The 26,149-nt window shown below is 39.1% G+C and overlaps 1 protein-coding gene across 11 annotated transcripts in view; it reads right to left on the bottom strand.

Annotated features, from left to right (window-relative positions):
• The window catches only part of MCTP1 (multiple C2 and transmembrane domain containing 1), a 621,784-nt gene that overhangs the window by 117,430 nt on the left and 478,205 nt on the right, over positions 1-26,149 (bottom strand). For 8 of the 11 annotated variants that reach the window (XM_053586428.1, XM_053586444.1, XM_053586464.1 and 5 more), the window contains one exon: positions 2,541-2,660. The exons of the other annotated variants lie outside the window; for them this stretch is intronic. In XM_053586428.1, coding sequence (XP_053442403.1) covers positions 2,541-2,660 — 120 coding nt within the window. The remainder of the gene's footprint in view (positions 1-2,540; positions 2,661-26,149) is intronic. 11 annotated transcript variants of the gene reach the window in all.

Genomic DNA, 26,149 nt, shown 5'->3' with positions numbered 1-26,149 from the left:
CCTGGAAAGAACAGACTATGTGGATATGTGTGTTCTGGGCAATGAAAGGCGATTACTGGGAATTATGAAGGGCAGCCGGCCTTCCATGAGAGTAGACTACAGTGTGTCACAGAGGGCTGTTCTGGGAAGACAATGTTGTTTGTGTTGAATGTGAGAGATGTGCCTAAAGGGAAAAGATTGGGTGAATACTATTTTGGAGTTACATTTAGGAAACTGTAAAGGGTGGTAGAAAAATTATATAGTATGCAATTTTTCAATAAGCTATAAAACGACTTAGAGAATTTTAAGTATAAAAGGACACAGCATATATTATAATTTCTTCTCTGACAGTGGACCTTTCCAGCCAAAGCAGGTATATTCTGGAGAAGGTAGCAAGCAAAGTCTCCAGTTTCAGAAATTTTCACTAAGAATATTCAAAGCAATGACTAAATGTTGAAGATAAGTCCTTTCATAGCATTACAAAGCTAAAACCAAAGTACCAGTCCTATTTGCAAATAATCTTATTTGCAAATTCGTACCAAGGCAATTGAATGAAAGTAGATATTCTTCTCTTTATAAAATATCCCTGAAATAAATGGGACAGAAAAGCAATTGTCTGAGACAGTCCTGTTTTCTTAAAGAAAACATCTGGATTTGGGTCTTGTCTCTCAGTGAGAAATTAAAAAGAAATATATATATATGCAAGGATTTTATGTTTATATATATATAATGCAAAAGTGATTAAAGTATAGCTAGCTTCTGGGTTTTTGTCTATAACTCTTTATGTATATAAAATCCTTGCCAATGATACTAATAATGTTTTGTCTAAGGATGCTGCCTAACCATTAAAATGTCTATTAGGAATTTCATGTTTGGTTTGAAATACTTATACTTTTACATTTTATAAAAAACGTTTTGAACATCTCTAATTTGCAAAGCACATGCAAATACAAAGTGGCAATTCCTTTCCCTTGAATTTATAATCTACAGTGTGTCCAAAGGTTGTTACTAAGTTTCCATACATAGGGAAAGTGGGAAATTGTAGATAGACGCAAGTTTACTTATAAAACATCCATTACAAGATTTTATTAAATATTTATAAAACATTCTCCATGTGTTGTCCACCTCTTTATAAAATTCTGTAATGGATATTTCATAAATAAAGGTACACTTAACTACAATTTCGCATTTTCCCTGCGTATGGCGACTTTAGGGGCAACCTTCAGGACGCCTGGTAGTGAGAGACAGCAGTATCACAGGAAGTAAACATGGTGTCTTGCTGGCAACTTTGCCATAGACCTGGTGGTTGTATATCAGGATTTTTCTTTTATTTTGATGGTTACACAGTGTATTTTGAAGAAGTGTATTTTCTTGTGTTACTACTTGCGCTGTACTTCGTGTTAAAAGGAAGTTCTTTTATATCACAGGTATGCCTGTGTAACCATCATGTTTATAATAAAGTATGATATTTAATAATTTCAAACTGATGATTAAATTATTCTGCACCATTATGGGTACTGCAGTTGCCAAAATGTATTGATCATAAATCGAATGGAGACCCTTAACAGAAAATCACAAACTCTACATAATCTGATAAAGACCAAGCAGATTCTGTTTGAGAAACCTTTAAGTTCTTTTCAACAGATGTCTATCGAGTTATCAAATTGCAGATGTCTTGTTTGGAGCAAAGTCCCCCTGCTCCCCATTCCTTTCTGGGGGAATCTTTCTGAAGTTTGTCGCTGTAGGTGCAGTGACTGAGACCATCCAAAGGGAACAGAGCATGGTGGGGCAGCTAAAGTGATTACAGTGTAGCCAGTTTCTGGGTTTTGTCTTAAACTCTATTACAGAGAAAGAGAGAGAGAGAGAGCTGTCTAATATAGGGGTAGGGTGCTGGCCCCATATGCCAGAGGTGGTGGGTTCAAGCCCAGCCCCGGCCAAAAATGGCAAAAAAAGACTTTCAGAAATGTCAAAGAGGGCAGGTGAATTTAGTATAACTTTCCCTAAGTTAAATGAGAGCTCTTCATCCTTGAACTGGTGGCCCAGTACCCCCCTGAAATAGAAGGGTGTTTGCTGTTGTCCAGGGAGTGCCCACTGAGCTAAGGTACTTTATAACCTTTCCCAGGCCAACAGCCATCAACCCCCACCCACTTCTAATGGCAAAGAACGAGAATTAAGTAAATAAAATACATTCATTTGGTTTGATCATTAATAATTTTGTGCCATTATGTCTGAATTCAGGATTCATTAAGATATAAAAACAAACAAGGAGAATAAAAGAAACAGCCGTTTGGAGCAACACCCATTTATGATTAAAAATCATAGCTCATTCTCTGATGCACTTCCTGCTTGAGTCTCCACCAGACCAGTAATATTGGACACAGTGGATACTTTCTATCTGTTAGGACCAAAGAGTCATGAGTTTTGATCTGATAAACCTTTCCTCTAAACTTGAATATTTATAGACAGAATCGCTGGTTTGTAAAACCAAATCCAGTGTCGATCTTGTCTGAGGTAGTAGGAATAAGAACAAAACCACACAGAAGTAAGAAAGTCAGACTTACTGTATCACGTTGCCTGTTATCTTTCCCTGATATTATCAAGAAGTAGTTCCATGTCAATAGCAACAACAAAACCAGCGGTATCATGTAGAGCTCAAAGTTCCAGACAACAAAGAGAAAGAGCTGGAGGAGAAAGAAGAGAGTAGAAAACATGAGTCAACCCTGAATTGTATTAAACAGACTCTTTTTTATATGCCACTGCAAAACCCACAAAGCTAAATGCTTTACAAAGGCAAGATTTATCTTGAAAACAAAGCCCTGGGAACTTCTTAGGCATTTTTTCTAAAAGCACAATTGACCCCTGGAGTGTCACTGTTAAGATTTTTAATATGTTTAATTTCTATAAAGGAAATACTGATATCATTACATTGTCAAAGAGATAATTTTAATTTTTTCCTCCATTGAAATTATTGTTTGGTTGGACAAAATAAAAAAGACAGAAAAATGAGCTTCCCAACATCGTCAGTTCTATTTACCTTGCTAATAACAAAAACGAATCACTACTTAATAAAGGGACTTAAAAAAACTCACATAGACAACAAAATATAACAGGTATAGGAGGTAGATAAAAATAGTAGGTCTATACCAGGGAGCCCCAAAGATTTCACATTGTGGAAAAAACATGGCTACCAACAGTGTAAGAAGAAAGGTCAGCTGGACACTCAGCATTACCATAGAAATTAAACAGCTATTAAAGGGAAATTTTGTGAAAGTACATTTTAAAATGCCTCTTTGTATCTTTTTTCTAACACAATCTACTTCTCTAAGTATATAAACTTTTTCATTATAAGACAAATGTTAGATTAAGAACTCAGGGTGGCAGATGGAGCAATTCTAAGAGCATTCACATTGTAAAACAACACACAACATCAGCTGTAAGGTGTGACTCACTCCCGCCCCCTACCAGACTCTTGCAATGCCGGACAGATCATCTAAATTCTCTGGATCTGTGGCTCCTGCTGTCAAATTAAGGTAATGTTCAGCGAAGGGCGTTTAAGAGCTCAGTTCTACATACTCCTGATTCTAACACTAACTAGGTGTATAACCTTTCAGCAACTCATTTGTCCTCTCTTTAATTTCTTCCTCTACAATGGGGATAATAGCAGTGTCTATCGACAGGTGTGAGAATGGAATCAATAAAGTGTGTTCATTATTGACACATTGCTTGGGCCCCAGTAACTGTGCAAAGCCAAAAACTATTATTGTGTAAATGTCATTGATACTGAACAAAACTCAGAAAGATACCTAATTATTGACTAAGGTTCTTAGGTAACACAAATTCTAATATTGAAAGCTAGAAAGTCCTCTAACTGCTAAGATTTAGCTGACCCATAGCATAACTGGGAATTTCAGGCACATGATTGGGATAACACAAATATCTTGCCTTTGGGAGGTTGGGGGATTTGGTGATATACCCTAAGGATACTCAAGTCAGGCAAAGCAGCATGGTCCATTTGCAGTCTTTTTAATAAGTCTTGGTCTAGCCTATAGCCTATTCATAGACAGAGAAAACTAAGCCACGTGGAGTGCTAGACAAAGTCCCCCGGCCTGAGGGCCAGGTGACCCAGGTTTGGAACTGCAGGAAGTCACCTGCCCAGTGTTTCCACATCTTGAGGGAGGCTCATGAACTTGATCACCTGTAACACCCCTTCTCTAACATGTAGAACAATGTCATGACGTTACTGTACCACCTTTTTTCTAAATGTGACATTCAATTTTCAAAAACACATATTTTATTGAATTCTTTGATATTTATAACCCAAATGGACACCACAAAGCCTAACTAATAGTTAATAAACTAAAAATAAAATTTTGGACAGAATTACATAACAACTATAGATTCAAGTTCCCGAATAAGAAAAACTCCAAATATTGCAAAGCATGAAACATGAGCCTTATCTTTGCTTTTTTCTACTAGAAAAGAAGGAAGATTTCCAGAAAAAGAAAACACTTTCATTTTATTTTCAAAACATATACAATATATATAAAGATGATATAGATTATAATTGGTGGTTATGATTATTAAAATGCATTGTTATAAAGATAGTTGTTTCAGGAAGCGAATGAAGGTAACTTTGACAGCCATCAATCCATGTAAAAGGGACACTGCTTTTGGTTATGATCTGCTTAATTAGTCTATACGCATTAATGCTTTACACGTTACTCTGGAACATTTAGGCAGTCTCTAGAATATAATAAGCTCCTGAAGGGGAGCGATTTTTCTCTTTTTGTTCACTGTTTCACCCCAGAGCCTGGAGTGGTGCTTGGGGATAGCAAATGCGTATTATGGTCTGACCAGTCTGTCCTCTTGACCCCTCTGACGTGTCTGCTTTTTCTGAAGGCGTTCATTTGACCCAATGTGTTCTGGCTTCATGGATGAGATTCAGATTATTCCATTGCTAAATACAACTGATTGTAACCATTTTCAACCTATTGAGCAGATATACTTTCCCTTATAATGTCCACTCATTGGTGTTAGAGTCCTGGTATTATCCAAAATAAAAATTATTTGTAATGTCCATGTATTAGTGTTAGTTATAGGCCAGGCATTACACAGAAAAACTTGTTAGACGCTGATGCTGCAGGTAATCAAGACATCTATTACACTACTTTCCTCTCTAGGTTTGACATCACCAATTGCTTCAAGTACCACTTACAAGGTATGATTTCTGGGCACTTCCCCATTGTAGACATTTTCCTCTAGCCACATCCAAATCAATACATCAATGACGTTCCTAAAACACAGCGCACAGAGCTGCCACAGCACTTCTCATGAACACCTATGGCATTGATGTGTACTGTCAACCTTGGCCCTAAAATACAAGCTGAGGAAAGATGTAAGAGAGAGACTAAGGAGGAAACAAGATTGGTTTAGGGATCCTGGAGATGGAAAGACCATCCCCTCTCCTGTTGTCTGCTCTTTAAGAATCTAATACTGGGGCAATTGAGGTGGGAGCTCCAACTGTTGAAAGCACCTTTTGAAAAAATAAACAAATAAGAGAGCTTTGAATAAAGTCTAAATGTAAAAACATTTCTTTCTTAACACCTAAATGAAAATTTCAACACATTAAAAAAAAGGAACATGAATACAGATTGACAATCAAATGTATTTATTGAACACCTACTATGTGCTAGGAAGCACTGGGTGTTCAAAAGTAGAACTAATGGTCTCTGGGCTCAGATTGCTAAGAATCACTAAGAAAAAAAAGTAATCCTTCACTACAGTATTGGTGATGATTCTAATTCCCGTTAGCTGGCGAGGGTCCTCTAATAAAGAGAGCCCTTGAAGGGAACAGGGGTTTGTTAGCTCATTTGTTCCACACAAAGCCCCGCCCCTCGTCGTCCTGCTAAGATTGATCCTCTGAGGCCTCAGTGTCACCAGGGCAGGAAGGGAGAGCCCAGGAAGGGAGATGCAGGATCTGTCCTTGGGGAAGGGAGATGTGATGAAGGGTTACAATGGAATGCAGAAAGAAGTCAAGGATTAAAAAGAACTCCCTGACACATTCGCAGAGCACAGCTGTCAACCACGAGATGGGCAGCCTTTGTCGTGACTCCTGCTGCTGGGCTGCTCTCGGCCTGCGTGGACCATGACAAGAGGACCTGAGGACTTCAGCATGTTTTGGTGCCGCGTCTGCTGCAGCGTCAGCACCTTCAGCTCCATCGCAGCCGCACCCTGTGCTCAGCTTCTTCTCTCGCTCTAGGTCGCCCAGTCTCTGCCTCGCCCCATACTGTCCCCACCTGCCAGTTTTAATAGGAAAGCCGAGACTACCTGTATTTTGCTTTCGTCAAATCCATGTCCCCATTCCAAACAAAGCATCTAGCTCTGCATTAGTTACCTCTGCTCATTAGAGACTAACATTATTTCAAGAATTATGTGGTTTTCTTTTTTAAAAAAATCACTAGATGACTATTGTGGTTTGCAATTAAAATTACGTACCAAAAGAACTTCATGGGGCGTCAGTTGAATGGTAGTAAGTACGCACAGCTTCCTCTATTAGGAAAAGGACATTGAGTGTTTTACGAGTTATCCTGGATGTGAGAAGCTCTCTGTCAGCGGGCCTTAAATTGTCAACCAGCATGGGACCCTCACAAAGTAGTCCCTCAGCATGGGACCCTCCTTATACCTTCCATGTACAAAGGAAAGAGAAGGTCACTGGCTGTGTGACCGTGGGCAAGTCATTAGATTTCTATTAGTTTTGTCATCTGAAAAGTGGAAATCATACAATTTACTTTGCGTATTTGAAAGGAAATCAGCCCAACGCTCAGCACCTATAAAATGCTCCACAAGCATGAGGTGTTGCATGTAGCGAGCAGGATGGATTGGTTCACACTACATGTGCGTTTCCTGACCTTTGCTGCAGCTCATCACCTTTCCTGTACCACCTCGAATGTATTGCTAAGGACTGTTTCAAGGCTAAGAGCTATTAGAGAAGGCAGACTGACTGGAGTCAGAGAGAGGATGAAATCAGGGCCACTTTCAGTATTTTTTTTTTAGTTTATGGTGATTGGATGCAGTAATGACCCCAATTTTTTGACATCTCCCTGTGTCATACCTGCCCATGTTGACAAAGAGGTTGGGAATATGACTTAGTCTGGTCAAGGGTAGAGTAACAGGTAGGATGGAAATAGCGGCTTAAAAACATGTTGCGTCGCTGCCTTCGTCATGCTGGCTAAAAGTCAGACAGTACCAAGAGCAAAGCTCCCAAACTGACCAGATGCCTGAGCAAGCCCAGCTGAGCAGAGAAATGCCCAGCCTCATACAGCTGCTCACCCACAGAATCATTACTAAATAAATTGAACTTGCATTGAGCTACTAATGGTGAGTCATTTGTGATACAGCAAAAACTGAAGGACACACTATTCTCTCTCCAAGGAGACAATGTGGTGTGGTAAAATACGGCCTGCACAGAAGCCTGAGGCCTCAGCTCTGTTTCTGCTATTTGAACATCATAGGTCAAGTCACTTATCCTCTTTTCTTTTAATTATCACCTATAAAACGGAAATGGGAATATCAGCCTATTTTACAAGTTGGCTGTGGGAAGCAGGTGATGTAATACATGTGAAAATGGTTCATCACAAAGTGCTATATTATCAGTTTAATGCTTTTTTTTTTTTTTAATTGAGACAGAGTCTCACTATGTTGCCCTCAGTAGAATGCTGTGGTTTTACAGCTCACAGCAACCTCCAACTCTTGGGCTTAAGCAATTCTCTTGCCTCAGCCTCCCAAGTAGCTGGGACTACAGGCATCCTCCACAATGCCTGGCTATTTTTTTGTTGCAGTTGTCAATGGTGTTTTTTAGCTGGCCTGGGTTGGGTTCAAACCCACCAGCCTCAGTGTATGTGGCCACAGCCCTACCCACTGAGCTATGGGCACCACCAGTTTAATGCTTTTTAAGTTTAAAATTATTTCTAAAAATATTACACAGACTTTACAAACTCATACTCCAAGGTAAGCAGTTATAGAAGACGGGTGTTGTTCCTTGGAGTGATCAGTGTGTGGCCGAGGACAGAGGAGGCTGTTGCCTTAACAATCATAAATGTTAGGAAGGGGTTTGCTGTTAACATTTTTTACTAATACTCAAAACAAAAAATTATAGAATTTTACAGACACTCATTACTAATAAGTGGCATTAACATACATTGGAGATTAGGTGAACTCGAGTTAGTTAATACAATTTAGTTTAAAAATATTAACAAGTTTTAGCAACCTCATCCCCCTGTTATATATAAAAAAGCTTGTTCTGAACTAGTTTTATGAGTGTCAATTTCTATTCATAATCTTTTTTCATTTTTAAGTCTAAATACCTTTTGTTTAAATTAATATTATCTTGCTATGATATTAGCATCAACATCATAAAATGTAATCCTTTAGTATTTATTTGGGTCAGGCATTAAAAGCATTCTAAATTTTAATCATAAATATTCAGAATGTTGGGGGGTTTTTTGAGACAGAGTGTTACTATGTCGCCCTTAGTAGAGTACTGTGGTGTCACAGCTCACAGCAACCTCAAACTCTTGGGCTTAAGCAATTCTCTCGCCTCAGCCTCCCAAGTAGTTGGGGCTACAGGCACCTGCCACAATGCCCAGCTATTTTTTTGTTGTTTAGCTGGCCCAGGCTGGGTTCAAACCTGCCAGCCTCAGTGTACATGGCTGGCACCCTAACCATTGAGCTTCAGAATGGGTTTTTAAAAAAAGTTTTAATGTACTGAAAAGTAAACAAGTTAATTTGTCCTAAGAAATGTCTTATATTGCATAGACTGAACTTTAAGAAGAACATCCTGGAAGGCCTTCACAAATGAGGAAGTGGAGGCTGGGGACTGGGAGGCTTGTCTAAGGAGTGGCAGAACAAAGGCATCTTATTCCTAATCCAGGGGCTTCTCCCAAAAAGCTCCACTGGCTCTGAGGTGAAGAATTTTAGAATGAATGTTGATGCCTTGAAGGTAGCATGGTTTAGGGATTGCAGCTTTTTCTGTATTTCTTGTCTTTCCCTTTGTTCGGGACAACTACTTTTACGTCAGTACAGAGAAAGGGAAATGTTACTTGTTTGGTGTTGTGGTAAGGTTTGGTATGGGAAAGAGGTCAAAGACTAAGGTGGAAATGAGGGTTGTGGAGCCCATTTCATTCTTTCTTTTCTCACCACCTCGCACAATTCTGAATCATCAAAAGTTGGCTATTCATAAGATATCTACTAAGCGGAGTTTTGTTCTGTCCCAAATGTTTAGAAGCGGTTAGCAAGGTGGCTGTAAAGACGTAGACTGGAAACTAAATGAGCCAATTACTTTTACAGACAAAAAAGCCTTACTATTTCACACGAAGATTAAATAAACAAACAAAAAAATTCTGTCTGCTGAGGTGCTAGTGAAGGTGGGGGCAAGGCTTTTCACTCATATTAAAGGCAAATTCTGTTAAGTAGAGAGAGTGATTCAAAATTTTAAGATTTTTATAGCAATGCCATTTCTTAGGCAGTATAAGAGGTACATGATTTTTGTTTCTTTGAGCCTCGGGTTTTAAGAGTCCCGGGCAGGACTGGGCCATTCACATCAGCCCATCAATTGGTGCCATCACTGAAGTGCACGGAAGATGCCACTTCAATGATCCCTCAGAGCCACACACGACAGCACCCCTAGGGAGCCCACTTCAAAAAATCATTTAAGTTGGAATATTGAATATCCTATTCTTTTGCAAACTACAGTATATTTCAAAAAGAAATCTCATCCAAAATGATTAACACTTCCTACTGTTCAGGAAGAAAGCCTGCCCTTTCAGACTAACAGCTGTGGATCATTAGCTCTCCAGTGATGAGATGTGTTTGATGAGTATTTTTCTTTCTAATTAAGAGATGAGATTCTCTATTTGACTGTCTCTTCAGAAAGAAGGAGAGAAAAAATTTTCTGCCTACATGGAAAGGCCATCTCCTACAAAACAATTAGTTATTTCACAGTTCTTTCAGAAAATCCTTTTCCTTCCTAATTTTAATTTATTTTTTTCTTAAACTTAACACACATTTACACTTAAGCTTTCACAGGATTAACCCATTTTCACCCAACTTTCACCCCCTAATGTTTTCCTGTTTGTTTCATCATTCGACAATATCTATTTCAGGTAGAATAGAATGAATAGATGTGTAGAAAGTAGAAGTATGAATGCTTATAAGAGTTCATCCAGAAAGACTTTTTTTTGATCCTAGCAGAGAACATTTGGTATGAGAATGTTCTGATATAAGAGAGGCCTCAAATTAGAAAGATAATAAACACATAGGATATGTTTTCTGAGAAACTAGGCAACGCTTGAAAAAAAAAAAAACTTCAAGGTGCTTAGGGTAATATATAAAAACTGGTAATGGTGATGAATGCTTAATAAGAAACGACTTCACCTCTATCAATAATGGCCTTAAAGAAGAAAACTATAAAATGTAAAGTGGACCTAAAATATGCTGTTTTTCTTTTGAAAAAGCCATCAGGATTTGCCAAGGAGGTAAAATTCTTGTCTTAAAACCTTGATTGAAGAATATAGTCTGAAGCCAAGGAGGTAAAATTCTTGTCTTAAAACCTTGATTGAAGAGTATAGTCCGAAGCCACTGAAGGGCCTATTTGGGGATCAGTACCAGTGACTGCCACCTTCAATGCTTTATGGCACAAGAAAAGAATTAAGGAAAGGAAGGAAAAAAGGTGAACTTTTAAACATTTAGGTGCTGAGCTTCTGCTTCCCTTCCCCAGGGCACATTCTGAAATACAGGGATGTTTTTAGTTGTCACAATGACTAGGGTGGGAGGAGGGAGACACCAGCCTTTAGTGGTGGGGCTGGGGTGTGAGTCACTCGTCACCGTGTGGCAGCCTCCAGCACACCTCTGTAGAAACATGGCTTGTTTCTCACATACACAATAGAACATGGCACAATAAACTTAGAAATAAAAAACTCTATGTATATATTATTTACGCATATTTTATATGCGCACACCCATATACACAGGAAAAGGCCAGGTCTATTTCCTAGCTGATGGCATGAATCATGACTTATGGATTTGAGTAAGTCAGCAGCAGAGAGAAAAACTGTACTTAGAAGCATTTGCACGATATTCTCTCTACTAAAGTTTAATCTTTCTAAAAAGTGTGCCTAAAGAACTGGGGGTGACCCCCATGCCAATTTCCTCTCACTTGAACTGCCAGGCTCTACCACATCTTCAGAGTCCTCAGAACCTAGGCTTCTGGGTTTGCTTTGATTTAAATAGCCAGATGGTGTAGCCTCCTGTTCTAAGGTCTTTATTTCCAGCAAAGTTGGTTCCAGCAAAGCTTTTTGCACCACCTCTATTAAGCAAGGGAGAGAAGCTAGGCAGAGTGGGCATAATTAATCCCTAGCACAGTGATAGGCTTTCCAATGTGGTTTTAAACACACTTATTTATTGACTTAAAGATACTGAAAAAATTGTTTATTCAGAGTTATGCTAATAAATACACATTGGAAAGTTCTGATTCATTCTTTTGTGAAATTGTACACTGGATTTTTGAAGTTGCTAACTGAAACTTCATGTCAACAATCTTACTTTATCAACACTTTTTTGAAAAACATAGCTTGACTCCATCTTTAAAGCAGGAAGAGTGGCAACTAGATAGGATTTATTTGAAGATGTGCCACATACAGCCCCCAGAAACACCTCCTGAAGAGTCTCCCCAGCAAACTGGGCCCACACAACCTCAGAGGCGGCCCCATCAACTAATCACAGCATTATGCACACGACTTTCCTTGACGGAGATATTATATCACTAGAACCTACCATCCTGATGGCTAGGAAGTTATTTATTTATTTAAGTGGCTTTTTTTCCCCAGCTTACAAGTCATACAAGTCAATTTTATCAAAGTCAGAGATGAAAGGCACTGGCTTTGCTTTGAGAACACTGACAACTCCAAATTGTAAAGCCCAGAGTCTGTCCAGCTTGAGGCATCACATCAACTGTGCAGGAATAACTGATAAGGAATCCCTGCGGTGTTGTGCGTTTAATGTTACTAAAGTTTGGATGTAGAATGAAAGAGGTGGAGGCTTATAGAAGCCTGGAGAATGCTGATTCTTGGAGGTCCCTTTCATCAGGAATTTTGGTCCTTTATCTCATAGTTTGTGATGCTTACCATGGTGTCAAACACAGCGACTGGTTTAATTGTAACAGATTTATCACTTATGGAAGTTTGGCTCATTCAAAATCAGGCTCCATGAAAAGACATTCTTGCAGATAACATATCAACTTGTAATCATTGTTTTATCAAGTGATCAAATATGGGTAATCAAGAGGAACTGGTATTATGTGCCAGAAGAGGTTGCTAGAATCAAGTAACAATCACTGTAAAAAAGACTCGAGGACTGTATTAAAGAAACATTGAAGAGTGAGTTAGGCCAGGAACTCTTTAAAGCTTGCCTTTCTCTAGTGTCCTACTGTTCCATGGTCCAACTCTTTCTGAAAGGACCCGGGGACTATCTTACTTGTGGAGGTAAAGAACAGTCCATGCTTTAGTTATTTTCTAAGTAAGAAAAAATAAGTATTTTAATGGTGATTTCAATTTTGTTTTAGTTGTTCTATTTTTATGCCTCCAGGGCCAATGAAAAAGGCATCTTTTCTACAAAATCCCAGGCATGAAACAGTGTTCTTGTGTCCTTTCCTGTCTGTCAAGTTCGTAAACTATTATTTAGCAAAATTGTTGGATTGAATGTGATCTTTCATTTGAGGATATTTTTATACAAATTTACCATTTCTATATATGTTCTAAGTCTTTAGAAATACTGTCAAGATTTATTAAAGCTTATTAAACAGTTAGTTTTAAAACTTTTAAAGAAACCAACCTGTTATCATTATTATTTTTGAAATAAGTTTTTGATCAGTGCCATTTTAGTGGCTGTAAATGCTGTATCCAGACAAATCTTATAACAATGTTTGCTGATGTACAAAAAAAGTAAAATTTACCCTATGCTTGAAATCTGGCTTTAAAGATATCTCCACCATGAACAGGTACAATATTTAGGGCAACAGCTGGCATTGCAAGTTGCTCATGGGGGGAAACTCCCTCTGTTCCCTGTACTGTGCCAACAAATAGGATACCCAGCTACTAACAAGCCAAACACATGTTAGGGAAGGCTGTGACGCAAGTTACTTTAAAAATTAGCACCTCAGTGTTTATATTTCTGGTTCTAACACACCGAACAGGAATGCCTTTACAACAGCAGATAATCAATTATGGTAATTCTTTTTTATTTTTTTAACTGATGCTGATGTGCAGAATGTTGCCCTCTACCAAGATTTGGGAGCTGAGGCACCATTCTGACTAATTTCCACTCAGATGACTTCACTCAGACTTCTCCAGCTCATCACGGAGATCTTTCCCAGGCTGCAGATTTGTGGCCTTTCTCTTTGATCCTCCCTGACAGAACCTTGTAGTTACTGTTGATTACTCTTTGTCTGGATGTAACGTCTTCATTTCAACCTTACAATCACACAGTGCAAGTCAGAAAGCGTGTTTTTAAATCTTCACCCTCATAAATAGATTTAAGACCTCATAATATCATGTATTTTAGCCATCGTTTACCAGCTTCTGAAACCTCATCTCCCATTCTGTCTTATAATTTTCTAATTTTCTCCTTCACTGGTCTCATTCCCCCAATCCCTCTGTTCTGGAAAAACTTCAAGAGTTATGTTTAGCAGCTCTAGCTATGTCTGAACATTTCTCTTTGCAATTCAAATAATCATCTGAGGCGGATTTTAACAGGCTTCTTCCCTGTGCTCCATCTTCCACCCTTGCTGCGTAATGTTTGCTGATGAGCGTCTCCCTCCCAGTCCTACCAGAGCCGAGTGGTCTAGTCACTGCACAGGAAGCCTGAAGGTTTGAGCACTAAGCATACATATCTCCTGGCTATTTTCCAGACCTCTAAACATCCTCTTAAATGCAACGGGGCTTCTGTTTCAATGGTAACAGAAGTTATCAGAGAACACTGGTTTAGACAGCGAGCAAGCCGAACTCCAACTGTTCAGACAGCCTGACTTTTACAGTAAAGGAAAGGCCCTGGGCCAAGACCACTGAGATGAGCAGGTATTTTTAGTTCACTTGTAGGCCAGCTCTAATGTAATTCTGAAATGTTTTCTTCAAACCAAACCCGACTTTTTCAGGGCTGTCCAAATCTGTTTTCTTTTATAGCAAGTACAAATTCTTGGAGCAGGGGAAGCATGCGTATCATTTGCAAGGCTGCTGCGTGTCTGCGGCGTTGATGCCCAATGGCTCAAATTAGTCCACAAAACAGATGAGCGCATTGTAATTAGCTCTTGTCAAACTGTTAGAAATAAAAAACCAATCCCACTGTAATAAAAATTACAAAAAAGAAAAAAAATTGCTCATATCTTTTCCAGCCAAAATAGTTCCTGAAATGTCTGTAGTTTAGGATTCCAGAGTTCTAAAAGAAGGACGTTTCATTTTCAGAAAAGCTCTCACTTCATTGACACGGAGATGCTGACATGGACCATCTTTCAGTCATGTCTGTGGTTGCATTTATTGCAGATAAAAACCTCATTTCTAAAAATGACCTGTCAGGAGTACTCACAGTGCTGATGTACAATTCTCAACAAACATTTATACTTCTTTGAGTATTTTTAAAATCAGAATTGTCCGGACTTTTAAAAAAATCAGTGCATTACTGTGATCAATTTTCCTGAATCACTAAATATTGCATTCTATTTTAAAAAAGAGAATGTTAAGCAATAGTTAATCATAGGTTCAGATGTAATACCTTTGAAGTCAAACACTCACATGATAATCATTAGTTTCTTCTTAACAATTTACTTGGATATGCTTTGTCTAGGACAGTGGCCCAAAAGACTACTTTGCTTAATTTTTTTATTTACAAGCTTCAGAGGGCTTCTGGAGCTCTTTGGAATTTAATGTACTCGGAAAGAAAAATATGTTCTATTAATAGGTAGCTATTTTAAAAAGTAAATTTAAATATTAGCCAAAAGGTGGGATATAGTTTTCAAATAGGTTAGATATACTAAAAACAAACAAGCAAACAAAAAACAACCAAAAAACCACCCCAATCCTCTCACCCCAAGACCCTACTTCTACATGTCTTCAGATCTTCAGAATTTTCCCAAAGATATATTCAAAGGCACTTGTAGAAATGAGCAGAGTGGTATAAAATGAAACTGTTGACAAGTAATAAATTCCTATATACATGAGTAATACAAAGTCAGGTACCATGGCCTGTATCTGTACTTGGTCCCTGCGACTTGGAAGGGTGAGGCAGGAGAATTGCTTGAGCCTGTCAGTCCGAGGCTACAGTGCACTATATTCATGCCTTTGAATACCCACTGCACTTTAGGCAACACAGCAAACCTCATCTCTTTAAAAAAAAAAAAAAAAGAGCTGGAATAGTGATGTGCACCGGTAATCCCAGGTGAGGGAGGCTGGAGTGGAATGCTCACTTGAGCCCAGGAGTTTGAGGCTGCATAAAGCTATGATCGTGCCACTGTATTCAGCCTGGGTAACTGAGAAAAACCCCATCTCTAAAAAAAGTAGTATGAAATGGACCATAGAGCTAAAACCACAAAATCTCTAGAAGAATACATAGAAGAAAATATTTGTGGCCTTGGGGTAGGCAAAGAATTTATAGATAAAAAAATCAAAAACATGATCCTTCTTTCTTTCTGTGTATTAAATATAATTATAACATTTAATTTGGTTCCATTAAAGTTAAAAATTTTTGTGCTCCAAAAAGATACCATTAAGAAAATGAAAAGATAAGCCACCCATTGAGAGAGGATGATTACAAATCATATATCTGATGAAGGACTTGTATTCAGGCTCCACAGAGGACACATAAAACTGAATATACAAAGACAAAAACCCAATTGTAAAATGGGCAAAAGATTTAAATAGACATTTCACCAAAGAAAGCATATGAATGGCGAATAACCACATGAAAAGATGTTGGCCATTACTCATTAGGGAGATGTAAATTGAACCACAGTGAAATACCACTTCACACCCACAACAATGGCTATCATCGGGACAAAAAGTACTAAATGTTGTGAAGATATGAAGGAAATATAATCCTCAGTGGGTAAAATGCTACAGCCACTTTGGAAAACATTTTGGAAATTTCTCAATACATGAATCAATAATTCCATTCCTAGTTATCTATCAAAGAGAAGTGAAAACATACATCCGCATAAAGATGGGCACCCAAATGTTCATAACAGCATCATTCATGATATCCTAAAAACAGAAACGATTCAGAAGTTTACCAGCTGGTCAATGGGTAATTGGGATGTGCATGTCCATACAGTAAAGTATTATTCAGCAATAATATGCAGACGCTGTTAACACTTCTATGTACTGAAAATGGAGGCGAAATCATTACACCAAGTGAAAGTCAGATGCAAAAGATGTATTGTATAATTCCATTTATATGAAATATTCAGAAAAGGCAAATCATTTGAGATAGGAAACACATTAGTGGCTATCAAGGGCTGGAGGTGGGGCCAGGGAGTGCCATGAACCAGGCAGGAGGGTCACTTCTGCAGGGAGAGTGAGGAGCCAGCCCGGCTGAGCCAATAGGACGCAGCAGCAGCCGGCCCTGCCTGGCCTCCACCTCACATCTCCCATTCTTGTTTTTTAAAGTCAGCTCTCACCTAGAAGTGTATACCTTGAGTAGTTTAGGGCAATTGATTAAAGAGATTAACTTCTAAATTGGAATGTTGTTTTGGGTCATGGGTTCTGCCCATTATTGTTGAAGATAAGAGTTAAAAGTTTTTACTTTGAACTTTAATGTATAAAACTGTAATGTTGGAAGTGGAAGAACAAAACAGTCTTGGAGAGGCTACTCTCACTGTTCTCCAGAGTCCTGGCCTTCTGACCAAGTTGGGCAGACCTGTCCCCGTCTCTGGTCTCTGCATATTGGCTGACAGCAACAGGTGGCCAGACCTGCTTTGTCCAGTAACAGAGTGATCCTATGAGCTAACAGTTGTAAAACTCTGCAAATCAGTAACCTATACTCTTAAAATGGGTGAAATGTATGACATATACTTCAGTAAAGTTGTTTATAATAAAAAAGGGCTAAAGTTTTCTGGAGGTAAATTTCAATACAAATAAATGAGTGAAACTAGGTTGCGGTGATCAAGGTAATATTTCTTGGGTGTATCTTGCCAAAACTCTCAAAGTATTTAAAATGCTAGTTGATGACACCATCTGCACAATGATTCTTTGGCCAGTTGTTCCTCATCTGAGTTCAGTGAAGTTCCACAAAGGCTTTTAAGAAACAGCTAAAGCAAATATCAGCATCAGCCTTTGCTAATTATAATTGGAAAAGCAAGGGTCCTAGGGGTAGGTGATGTAAAGTGCCAATAAAATGCTAGCCTAAGATGAGACTATTATGCAACTAGTTCTAAATTCCCATGAAAAATGTGATAGATTTTGAAAAAAAATCGAATTCTTCACTTTTCAAATGGAAATAGCTGAGATTATTTTTTTTTAAATAATGCTATGGAAAACTTAATGGAAGAAGATATGGAAAGAAAGAAAAAGAAGGAAAGATAGCTTAGATCACCATTCTGAAAGGAAAAAGAAATTAAAACAAACAAAACCAAGTCTTGGCATAAGACAATGAGGAGAGAGCATAGAGAGCCCCCTCTGTCCGGCGGAGGGCAGTGAGAGGAAGGTGGCAGTGCTTTCTGATGATCCTGATGAGAAGCTCTTTTAATTTGGGCCCAGATGGCTTCTCATTTGCATTCCTCAGTGACCTCTGCTATCAAGTCCCCTGTAGTACCACCTAAGAGGAAATAGAACTTCTTACCCCCACATTCATCCACAGCAAACGCAGCAGGGAAAGATGTTTGGAATGTTTGTTTTATATTTTACAGTTCCTAACGGTCAGCAATGCCTTTGGTTGGTTGAATTTGTTTTTCTCAGTATATTACATCAAGGAAATAGAAATGAAATGGCCGAATACAGCAGGACGGTAAATGTAGAATGTAAATGTCTTAACACAATAACTAACTGTGTCTTAACACACTACGTTAACCAGTGTGATGAAAATGTGTCAAATGGTCTATAAAACCAGTGTATGATGCCCCATGATCACATTAATGTACACAGCTATAATTGCCTATGGCTCAGTGAGTAGGGCGCCAGCCCCATATGCCGAGGGTAGTGGGTTCAAACCCAGCCCCTGCTGAACTGCAACAAAAAAATAGCTGGGTGTTGTGGCGTGCGCCTGTAGTCCCAGCTGCTTGGGAGGCTGAGGCAAGAGAATCGCGTAAGTCCAAGAGCTAGAGGTTGCTGTGAGCCGTGTGAAGTCATGGTACTCTACCCGAGGATGGTACAGTGAGACTCTGTCTCTACAAAATAAATAAATAAATAAATCTGAAAACTGCTCCCAACTATCTTTATGCAAACACATCTAGAACTCCAGGATAATCTTGTATCTATCTTTATATGCCACTATACAACATTTTAAAATGTTTTTTCATGCTAAATCTTAATACACGTGTTTGTAAGTTCACTAAATTACAGCGACATGGAAAAGCAGGTAAGCCTGGCAGGGTGCCCACTTGCGACCATCTTAACTGGCTCCTGTTCTGCTGTTGGCGTCTGTGGAACTGTTCTATCTCCCAGGGAGACCATGCGGCTTTGTCCTCCAAGCACATGACACTGGGTGGAATCCAGGTCTCCTCTGAGCAGCTCACTGTTGTCACAATACTAAGTGGCTCTCATCACGTCTTTGCTCACACTTCTGTCCAGAAGGGATCCTCACTGGTCTTGCTCTAATAAAGACTTAGTGGCAACTCTAGATTCAGTGTTTACTGTATAGGGAAAGGTAGCAATGCGTTTCCTCTTTTCTAGCTTTCACTCAGTCTTGAGAAGTCATATGGCTTTTACCTGTTAGAAAAGAACACTGGCTCAAGAAGGGTCTTGGTCTTGTCTCACTACAAATTGGATCACGTGTCAGAGAGGACACTCTGCCACCTAAAGGCAAACCCGTGTCATGCCATCTGTCATGGGGTGCTGGGGGCTATCTATATAACTATGTTTTCCTCTCCTGTATGCTGAGTGTTTGCAAACTAAAAGGTAACTGGCCTAAAATGTATGCCAGGAAAAGGTAAAATAAAAAGGGCTAAATAATACTTTCTGATTTCCCTCTAAAACAAGTAAGCTTGTTTTGTTTTCCTGTTGTGAAATTTCATGGATAATAAAAGCCCTAAATTAGCTGAAACATTTTGTTATTCAAGGCCAAATACGTGTATATAAATATGTTCACCAAGTGGGTTATGGATATATGTATATCATATTTGTGTACATGGAGACAATAGATGTGTGTATATAAGTTTATGTCCTATCTATATGTGTCCTTTGATCTATTCATCCCATGAGAAGTGTGTATCCACAAATATTAAGTAATTATGTGTGGGCCCCTCTCCCTCAACTGTAGGGTAGAAATATCAATTAAATTATGGGAAAGTTCATTAAATACTGTTGATAATGTTTAACTTGCATTAAAAAAATTTTACATGAGATTAGTATATTTAAGAAATTTTATTATTTTGAAACCTAAATGGGAATTGAATATGAAGCCAAATTTAAATAATTTTAATTAAAATTATTACCATGGACAATTTATTATAAGTCAGCATTTCTTTGCCCCAAGGGGCCATGTAACTTTTTCTCCCTTTATTGTGTTTAATAATATTTTTACATGTATTTTATATTTTTATTTATATTGCAGGTAGAAATATTGAGGTTTAGATGATGCAAGCATTTTCTAACACATGCAAAAGTAATAATTTTTAATCTCTACTTCACAATGTTATTTCCAAGAATAAAGTGCTAAAATTGGATGTGATTTTAAATGATTTTCGTAGCCTCTGTTCAAGGTTATATGAAAAGTTCCTAAATATATATACATACATACTATTAAATGTAAAAGAGTATCCTTACATGATTTAAGTACCCCATTTTATTAATTTACTCTAAGAATTTCTCCCTGTCCATTTTTTAAAAAAGATTTTTTCCCCTCTTTTTCCTGTCACCCCCATTTAAGATCTATTTCGTTTTAAAGACTGTTAAAGATAAAAGGTGTCAAAGATAAGAAATGTTCTTGATAACTGGTACTGAACACCTGTAACAGAGAAACCCTGCTGAAAACCTAGCTTCTCACACCTTCCAGATTCACCCAATGCCTGGCCTGGCACAGCTAACTTGGCCTAGACAGGAGTTGAAACTTGCTACATTATAACCTTTGAACTCCACCATCTTTTTGACAATTACAAGAGTCTTAGCCCCCTGATGAGCTGGTTACTGTAAAAAGTACAGCTCTCCCTCTTGAGGGATTTTTATTGTCGCTTTCATTGTTTTTTCTTTTGGTATACTTCAACCTCAATTCTAGGTAAATTCTAGTTGTCTGAGTCTGACATGATCCATAAGGCAAGAAAGTACAGGGAAGGGGGCTGGCGGGCCCCAAACCCTTCCAAACGTCAGTTAATCTGCTTATTATTTATATGCAGTATCTCCTCTCCTCAAATATAATAATTGTTGGTTCAAACACAGGATGATTACTGCCTTTATTAGGAACTGATCTATTATCGACATCTCTTAGTGCTTCAGCCTTCAAATTTCTTTGCTGAAACCCTCCCCCACTTTCAGTTGTTGATTTCAGCTGGTTCCATTTCTGGCGCTCGCCGGCATTTGACCCAGTATCTGCTCCTGGTCAGAGTCATCGATTCAAGGATGGTCCCATCAGAACAGTGAGACTCAACTGTGGATTTTTGGAATTATTAAAAAAAGACAGAGATAGAGAATCTCTCTCTTTTTTCCTGACCATAAGGTAGAAAAGAATGTACATCAGAAAGTTGAATTATTTGAGCCCCCCAAACCAGACATGGCTGAAAAAATAATTTGGTTTTCCACATATACACATTAAAAGAAGGTAAAAATAAATAATTTAAACATTTTGATATAATTCTTATAGTTTAAACAAAATTTTAATTCACCCAAAATTACTGGCCTCATGAGGCTTACTTAATCAGAATCTCTGGCAGTGAGACCTGGGATCTGTATTTTTTTTTTGAGACAAGAGTCTCACTATGTTGCCCTCGGTAGATTTCCATGGTGTCACAGCTCACGGCAACCTCAAACTCCTGGGCTTAAGCGATTATCTTACCTCAGCCTCCTAAGTAGCTGGGACTACAGGCACCTGCCACAGTGCCCCCCTATTTTTTGTTGCAGTTGTCATTGTTGTTTAGCTGGCCCTGGGACAGGCTCAAACCAGGCAGCCTCATTGCATGTGGCCAGTGCTGTAACCACCGTGCTACAGGCGCTGAGCCTGGTATCTGAATTCTTAGCCATTTTCTCAGTGTTTCAGGTGATCAGCACATTTTGGGACCCATTATAAGCTTTCACTTTTCCAACACTATGGACATTCTAGATAAAGTTCACATACTGCCCCGGAGGCTTCCTACAAAACAGGCAATAAAATAGACAAAGCAGCCAGGGGGGCCGCGGCTGATCTAGTAGCTGTGTTGACACCACCCTTTTTATCCTCTAGTCAAGAAAGGAAAGAATCAGCAATTATGTGGGAGAAACTTTAATAAAGAGAGGTCTTCTTTCTCCCTTCTTCCTTATTTTCTTTTTTAATACATAGAACTATTTCAAAAGGATCTTCCTTTCTTCTCAGTAGCCTCCTGGTAAATTAAAACTGTCTCTCATCTCATCTGTGTTCTGGAAAATGTGAGGCTTACTTTCCTGGAACTGGTCAGGTGGGAGAAGGGCTGATCAGGCTCTGACCAGATAAAATTTAATTTGAAAAAGAACACCAAACATCTTACCCATTTTATTTTTCTCATTGTCTTAGAAAATTGAGGTAACACACATGGAAGGAACTGAATTTGTCTGTTAGAGTTTAGAACTTAGGACTAGGGGTTGTTTTGCTGAAATAACTTCCTAAGATGTAAATAGAACAAGGGAGGGTGTGGAACTCCAGATCTCAATTGAATGTGGGTTTCTGTTCTCAGGTACAGAAACCAAGGGACATTTCTTGGAATTCATACTAGTCATACCCTGTAGAGTACAGTTGCTCAGAAAAGACTTCCTGCCTTCAGATCTGCACGAGGACGGCTTCCAACCCGTGCAGATGTGTTCATCCATGTCAGCGCTAAAGGCAGACGGTAAGTCCAATGTAGCCATTGCATTAAAAAGAAACGATTACTTATTCCCTGAAATTATCAACCTTTTTATATCATTAGACGTCTGGGCTGGTTTTCCACAAGATAGTTTGCTAGTCAACCTTCTCAGGCCAAAATTTTACCTAAGGAGAAGGAAGATTTTAGGCACAGTATTTTAGCACTGACTACTGTGCCTTTTAGGAAAATTGGCCACCAATACTATGCTTTCAGATAGTTCATTCCAGGATGTTTCAAAATGCACAGGAATTCACTAACAACAGTCCTCTGGACCTCCAGTGATTAAAGATCCTATAGAAACTGTCCCTTTATGTCCTCTTCAGTTGGGTTTTGTGAGAAAGTTGTCTTGATGGAGAGAAATTTCCGCGGAGATGAAACAGGCTGTCTTCTGCCCTCTTTCACACTGTCCTGAACCTTCTCCTTTTTAACTTGTACCTTAACGACTTGTCACTTTTGACCGAGCTGGATGCAGAGTGGAAAAGAGACAACAGAAAAAGTCTTTGCTAGCATACTGAGGGCAAGGATTTACCGTTGCAAAAGAAGACATGAACTTAAAAAAACAAATTTCATACCATTTAATGAGTTTTCAAAAATAGTTCAAGATTAATCATTCCAAAATCCAAATAACTGTTTTTGGCAGATTCTCTGACACACTCAACTTGCTCACAGCTAACCACTCTGAGCAGGAGCTTGTCACCTCAGGGGAGCAAGTTTTGGTGGAAGACTGGCAGGAAGCTGTAAGATTAGCTGTTCAGTGGGTGCTTACAGGGACTTTCTGTGTGCCTATGGTAGTGGGAGTTTCACAATATCATCTTCAACATTTTTGCAGGCTAAAACAGTCACAGTCATGCTCTTTGGCACGGAATATTGAGGTTTGTGAGAAAAATCTTGTCCCATTCTCAGCCCATGTCCATGTGGAGGCGAGGTGGCATTTTACAGACTTATGTTTTGGTTAAGCTTCTCAACTTTTAAAAGAGTTGTCAACTGTATTCCCATCTCAGCTGAGGCTTAAAGCATGGTCTGTCCCTAATTGGCAACAGAATATTTGCACTCCAAGTACTTGTCAAAAAAGGATAGCGCTGAACACTCGCTGCCCAGGGCCCATCAAAACTCAGTCGTGAGGAATCGTATTTACAGAAGGTTGCCTGAAGGACATCCATTCCTTTTTAGATCTTCTAAATTATATTTTAGGGTTTAGCCAAACCAGTTGAGAGTAACATACTTAAACCCCATCACTATGACACCTCAAAATAAAGCAGGGGTTCTTATAATTTGTGGCCATGAGCCAAGCATGGAGACAGGTGCCTTTCCTACATAGTAATAATCGTTACAATAACCATGCAAAGGAGGGGTTCCTATCTCCATTTTTCAGGGCAGGAAACACTCCCAGCACCCTCAAATAGCTTGCTCAAGGCCACCCAACAAGTAAGTGACATTTTGCACAATTCAAACCAAGTCTGTCTGGCTCGGATTCATACCCTGTATACAGAGCTGAGTTGCTCTCACTGAACCGTGCTTCGGGGTTACAGTAGCAGCCTCTATTAAGGGAAGTTAGGAGGGAGAATCCTATGAAGCACAGGGTTGAATTTAAATATTTAACTCTGAAGATTTTGTTCTCATTATATAATGACAACTTTACGTAGCCTCTTGAATAAGCATTTTTGAGGTCTTAATACTGGAAATAGGTGGTTTTACACTGAGCAACAAGCTTAATATAAAAACGTCAATAGGATTATGAATATGTAAGCCCCAGGGTTTCCCTTCACTGACTTTCTGGGAATGTCAGATCCTAGATTCTGACCTTCTCCGTAGTGCGTCATCTCGGCATTGCACGCGCCACCTTCTCTGCTACAAATCCCCTATTTTCCTGCTCACTCTCTGACCTCAGTGTGATTCCTTCATTTACATACTTAACTCATAACACTGCACATATTTGTAATCTGCTTCCATTATTCTCATATTTTTCCAGTATAAATAAAACTCAAATAAAAAGCCTATACTTATTAAACATTCAATGTGTTTCAGGAACTGTGTGAAATGTTTATTATATGGTACAATCATCCCTCGGCAAACACAAGGATTCAGGACCACCTATGGTTACCAAAATCCAAACACACACAAGTCCTGCAGCCAACTCTATGGAACCTGAATATTCAAAAAGTTGGCCCATCCCACATGTGCGTTTCACATCCCCCAGATACTGTATTTTTGATCTGTGTTCAGTTAAAAAAAAAAACGTGAGTATAATAAGTATAACCATGCAGTTCAAACCCGTGCTCTTTAAGGGGCAACTGTATTTTCTTTTTAGTAACTGTGAATTAGGTTGTATCGTTAGCCCCATTTTACAGATGAGTAAAGTGTGGCTCAGAGAGGTTGAATAAAACGCCCAAGGTCACAGAGTAGAGCCAGACTCTGGCGACTCCACAGCCTACACACCAGGTGTCTGTCTCTTTAGTGGACATCATGGGCAGGTAAGGAGAACAGAGCGACACCACAGGATGGGAATGGAGGGAGACTGGGGAAAGGGAAAAGAAAAGATGAAGAAAGATGCCTTAAAGGGATGAGAAGGAGCAAGTAAAATGAACAACAGAAAAGGAAGGGAGAGAAAAGGAGTGGAGAATAACAGAGAGGAAGGGTATGGGATGGAGATGGGTGTGCCACCGAACCCTCAGGAGGGGTCTGTTCTTGAATGGCCAGCCCTGAGCATATCAGCACATAGATGTCAGATCTCCCTACAAACTCCTCTCTCTCTCTGTCTGATCTGCTCCTTTGCCCGCGTCTGTGCTATGTGGCCGGCTGTCCACCCTGCTCTGTGCCTGCGCTCCTAACCCGGGCCGCTCCCACTGCCCAGTGGAAAACACGGCCACACTCTCCAAAGCAGCTAACCTCGCAGAGGCAGCAGCTGGGATGTTTCCTGTTAATTCCCAGGAAGGAGTCTGGAATTATTTTCACTTTAAATAAATTCTTCCCTGTTACCATTCATACAGGTAAACAAAAAGAAGATTTAAACAAACAAAACTCCTTTGTTTTCTTGACACCCACACCAGGAAAACACCTTTTAGTAATAGTCTCCTTCCACAGCTGGGACAAAGGTAAAATCACTCTTGAGAAGTGTACTGTTTACATGGGCTTGTGTACATCAGAATAAGCCATCCCTGACATTTGAATTTATAATTTTTCTGAAAATGTTAAAAGTTGCCCTCGCTATAATAGAAAACACTTCCCTGCTTTTACTTTCAAACTTAGTATTTATTTTTAAAATAAAGATTTATTTTCCCATTGTAATTTAAAGCTTCATCTATAGAAAAAGGCATGATATGGGTTTTAAGGTATTTGAACCCCGAGGTATCTATCAATTTACCAGCTAGAAATAGCTGTGAGATTTAATCTCCCTCATACTGATGGTCTTTGAGAGAACAGTGCTATGCAGTTGTCAATTTCTTTTGGTCTTATTTGGATGTGAAATCCCGAATATGAGTCTTTCTTTTGAGTTTTTAATGTTTTTAGATGAGATCTTGTTTTTTATGAAGTTGGTCCCCAAGGAGGAAATATATATTGGGGTGAACGTTCCTCATGCTTCCACGTGGGGGCGCCACCCCACAGTCACGCTCCTGTGACTCAGTCTCTCTCCTCCTCTCCATCCCAGAGATTTTTCAACACAGACAAGTTGAGTCATTTCTTAAATTTCACCGACTCTGACAGGAAATACAGAGTGGTGAAATAAGCACCAGCTTTGGTTCCAGGTTCAGCCCCAGTTCCACAACTCTTGAATTGGGGAACTTTGGGTGAACTAAGGCCCAACCCAAACAGGGTTGTTCTGAAGGTAACAGATGTGAACATGCTTTGTAAGTGGCAAAACATCAGCAAATTAAAGACAATTAAGGCCAGATCTAGGCCCATGTCTAGACATAA

Source organism: Nycticebus coucang, chromosome 1 (assembly GCF_027406575.1).
Source record: "Nycticebus coucang isolate mNycCou1 chromosome 1, mNycCou1.pri, whole genome shotgun sequence".
NCBI classification, from domain to species: Eukaryota; Metazoa; Chordata; class Mammalia; order Primates; family Lorisidae; genus Nycticebus; species Nycticebus coucang.
This window is presented reverse-complemented; position numbering and strand designations above follow the sequence as displayed.